The sequence below is a fragment of the Austrofundulus limnaeus genome, unplaced genomic scaffold, assembly GCF_001266775.1.
Source record: "Austrofundulus limnaeus strain Quisiro unplaced genomic scaffold, Austrofundulus_limnaeus-1.0 Scaffold766, whole genome shotgun sequence".
Taxonomy (NCBI): domain Eukaryota; kingdom Metazoa; phylum Chordata; class Actinopteri; order Cyprinodontiformes; family Rivulidae; genus Austrofundulus; species Austrofundulus limnaeus.
In genome coordinates this window covers 214,247-217,930 of record NW_013953168.1, presented here as the reverse complement: position 1 = coordinate 217,930, position 3,684 = coordinate 214,247, and the positions used below count along the sequence as shown (strand labels likewise).

Sequence of the window (3,684 nt, the reverse complement as noted above, 5' to 3'; positions counted from 1 at the left end):
CAGATGGAGAGGAGCTCTTTAGCTGAAATGAGTGCTGCAGTCGTGTCCTGATCCGCACCAATGCGTGGCAGCGACTCATCAGACTGGAAAAATAGTCCTGAAAGCGAGCTGTGAGCCTCTTCTCTGAATTATCTGGTGAATTAATTATGAATTAATTATCTGATGAACGTGACATTTTCTTGCTCTGTAAATAAAGCAAAGCCACTTCCTCGTCCGACATTAAACAGAGCCCGACAGAGGAGGGAGGGGCGGGGAGGCTCTGCCGTGCAGCGCAGCTGACCTGCGTCTGACCTCAAAGTGCACAAGCTTCAAACTTCGGCGTTGGCTGCGATTTTGAAGCTGAAATAGCGTTCGGTGTGAACGCACCATTAAGAGAACTGAGGGGTTCTCTTCCACGGTTAGAATGACCTGTCATGGCCTAAATAGAGTTCAGTTTGTAACAGAGTTCCTGTCCTCTCGTCAGGCCTGTCCGAGGCCTGCTTCGAGGCAGTAAATCTTGTTTCTTCACTCGACGTGACCCCTACATGTGCGTACGCACGTTTCTGCACCTTCCCTTTGTAGATCACAGCCACACCTCAGAGTTTGGACCAAGGTCCTCCTCAGGTTCTACCCTCTACACGCCCACACTCAACCATAAACAGTCAATGTAAAGTACCTCATGAYTGTTAAGATGTATTTAAATCAGTCAGATGATCAGTGATTGGCTCAGACACGCTCCATCATGTGTCTGGAGGAGGACAGCTGCTCACCTGAACAGAATATCTGTAACTGACACAGATTTTCCCTCATTTTGCAGGTTTACAGATGTTTACAGTAATCTAATGATTTTTATCAAAAACTCAGATTCAAATTAATTTTCTCTCAGAGCCTGCAGGACGATAAAAACAATAAATAAAATTAAATCAGTCAAAAATAAGTTCACTCTTCACCCCGTCCTCCCCTTCCTCTGTTATCCGCAACAGCAGGATCCCCCACCACACACTTACACACACATCCCCACCCCCGCCACAGTTAATGCAGACGAACAGCTGAGGGGCCGAACATCCAGTAATTAAAGTCATTATGTAAATAAACCAAGTATTACAAAGATCTGTTACCTTTGAAACAGTTTATTTTGATGCATTTAATCATGAATACAACATACTGAACCCTATAAAAGTACTGATAATTAAACAATAACAAAAACAAAAACAACACATTCTGCCTCATATTTAACACAAATAATATTTTAACATCTCTGACTTGCCAAATTTTTAAACCAATTTTATTTTCACTTTCATAATTTTATCTTCAACTTCTTGTAGTTTTAACTGTTTTAAACCAATTTTATTTTCACTTTCATAATTTTATCTTCAACTTCTTGTAGTTTAACTGTTTTAGATGTTCACTGAAATGTTTTTACCAGCTTCTAGCCAAGATTCTGATGTTTCTGTAGATACCAAACACGTAAAAGAACTTGGAGTAATTAAAGTAGAAACCAGGGGTTTGGTCTTAAGAGATGAAGGAACCAATTGGGGGCCGAACTGTGGTCACTCGCGGGCCACATCTGGCCTGCGGGCCGCCAGTTGAATAGTCCTGACCTAGTGGGTACTCTGTCACTATGGGTGTGTAAAATCATCAGCCCTGCAGCTACTGAGCCCTTCAGAAGGGATCCATCTGTAAAACAGTAGAAGTGATTGGGAGACATGTCCGTCGTAGAGAGACTTCCATGGCTGCAGTGGGTGTTGTTCTCATAGAACCTGTGAAGCTCAGGCAGGACATTCGTTGCACATGGGTGAGCATCACTCTTCCCACCCCAACTTGGACTGGAACCCACCACACTAAAGCAGATAGCATAGCATGGGGTGGACTATGGCCGTGTAGATCCACCTGATAACCTTTGAGGTAGCACCCCAACGACTACCTGTTATTCTCCAGCACTGGTGGAGGCACGTTGCTGCCTTCTTACACTTTTCATTTACATGTTGTTTCCAGTTAAACTTCCTGTCTAGATAGACACCCAAGAGTTTAACTGACTCTGTCAGGGAGAGTTCTACACCCCCCAACTTTGGAGGTGAGTAACCTTTCCTTTAATCCTTATGAGTGAGAAGAACCAGTTCTGTTTGGGTTAACAGAAAGTTCCTGCTCCTGGTACCATCTGGATACTATGTTTAGTCCRCTCTGCATCAGGTTACAAACAGTACCCAGGCAGAAGCCTTCTACAAGTATGACCAGGTCATCTGCATACCCCTGTGTATGAAGTCTAGATCCATTCAACTCATTTAGTAAACTGATGACAACCAGGAGCCAACACAGGTGAGGTCACTCCTCCCTGTGGACAGCCCCTCTGAGGTTTACACAACTGTCCCCCAGAGGTGAAGATGCTTTCCTCGTCTGAAGCATCGTCTCATCCACACCTTGGCTTGTTCTGGTAGAAACAAAACTGGTTCTTCAGAGTTCGAGGGTGGATCTGAACCAGAACCAGAACCTGACTAACTAAAGTTCTGACTGATCAGAACAGGTTCTGTTGTGTTCCACAGGGTTCCTGCTGGGCCTGGCTCTGCTGGTGTCTCTGACCGGAGGCTTCATGCAGCGCTGCAGACGACTCATCTGTGCTGCCTACCATCCAGAGCGAGAGCAGGTAACACTCAGACACCTGGTGAGACCAGCTGATGGTTCTGATTCTGGAAACCTCAGGATTTATTCAGAATATTTTATTTGATTGACACATACAGTAGATTATCTGCAGAGCTTCTTTTCTCTCTCCGGTGAAGTTTGTCTCAGATTGAAAACATAATTCCTGTGTACAGATTAAGATTAGAGAACATTCTGCAGCTTCTTTAATCTGAGAAATAATCTGGTTTCACTGCAGTCAGACATCTGCAGCTTTTATTCTTTTTTTACATAAAACTGATTAAAGGTGTCACATGATGGCACTGCTTTAAACTCAAAGTTCATAACCTCATAAAGTTATAAAGTTATAAAGTTTTAAAGTCAAACCAACGTTCAGGTTCTAAGTTTCATCATAAAACAATAAAAAGCAGAAGGTAGAGTTTCCTGCTTTCACTCTCTGGATTCTGGACCACAGCCAGGAGGAACACCAGGCTGTAATCTGACAGGAAGAGGCAGCCTGAAGGCAGGTATTTCTCTTTTTAAGCCCCGCCCACTCCCACTCTCACAGGAAAGGTGTCATCACTGAGCTGCTGTGGGTGAGAGGTCACAGAACCCTGAGGAGTCTGAAGCAGGAGGCCTGAGTCCACCAAGAACCAGACCTGAACCCACCAAGTCCAGACCAAAGTCTGAAGATAAAGTTAGAATAAAAAGCTGTTTCTTCTCTTTCAGACCTGTTTTTATGGAGAATAAATCCTCATTTGATCCCTTTAAACTTTACATATTTATTCTTGTGTTTGGATCCTCAGTTTGAACGTGTCTTTCTGCAGGACTTTGAGGCGGAGTTGTAAAGTAACTAAGTACAAATACTTTGTTACTGTACTTAAGGAGAAATCTTGGTTATCTGTACTTTACTTGAGTAATTATTTTTCAGCATACTTTTTACTTTTACTCATTACATTTTTACACAATTATCTGTACTTTCTACTCACTACATTTTTTTAAAAAAAGGTAAGAAGTAGAAAGTTGTTTCTCCTGTTTTACTCTGAGTTATTACTTAAAAATCCTCTCCTGATAAATTGTGTCTCCTGGATA

General features: G+C 42.7%; 1 protein-coding gene across 1 annotated transcript in view; it reads left to right on the top strand.

The window, feature by feature from the left end:
• Positions 1–3,440, top strand: part of LOC106532421 (DC-STAMP domain-containing protein 2) — an 18,705-nt gene extending 15,265 nt beyond the window's left edge. Inside the window, exons 10-11 of the mRNA XM_014028467.1 lie at positions 2,520–2,620; positions 3,420–3,440. Of these exons, the coding sequence (XP_013883921.1) occupies positions 2,520–2,620; positions 3,420–3,440 (122 nt within the window). The remainder of the gene's footprint in view (positions 1–2,519; positions 2,621–3,419) is intronic.
• Positions 3,441–3,684: the final 244 nt, after the last annotated feature.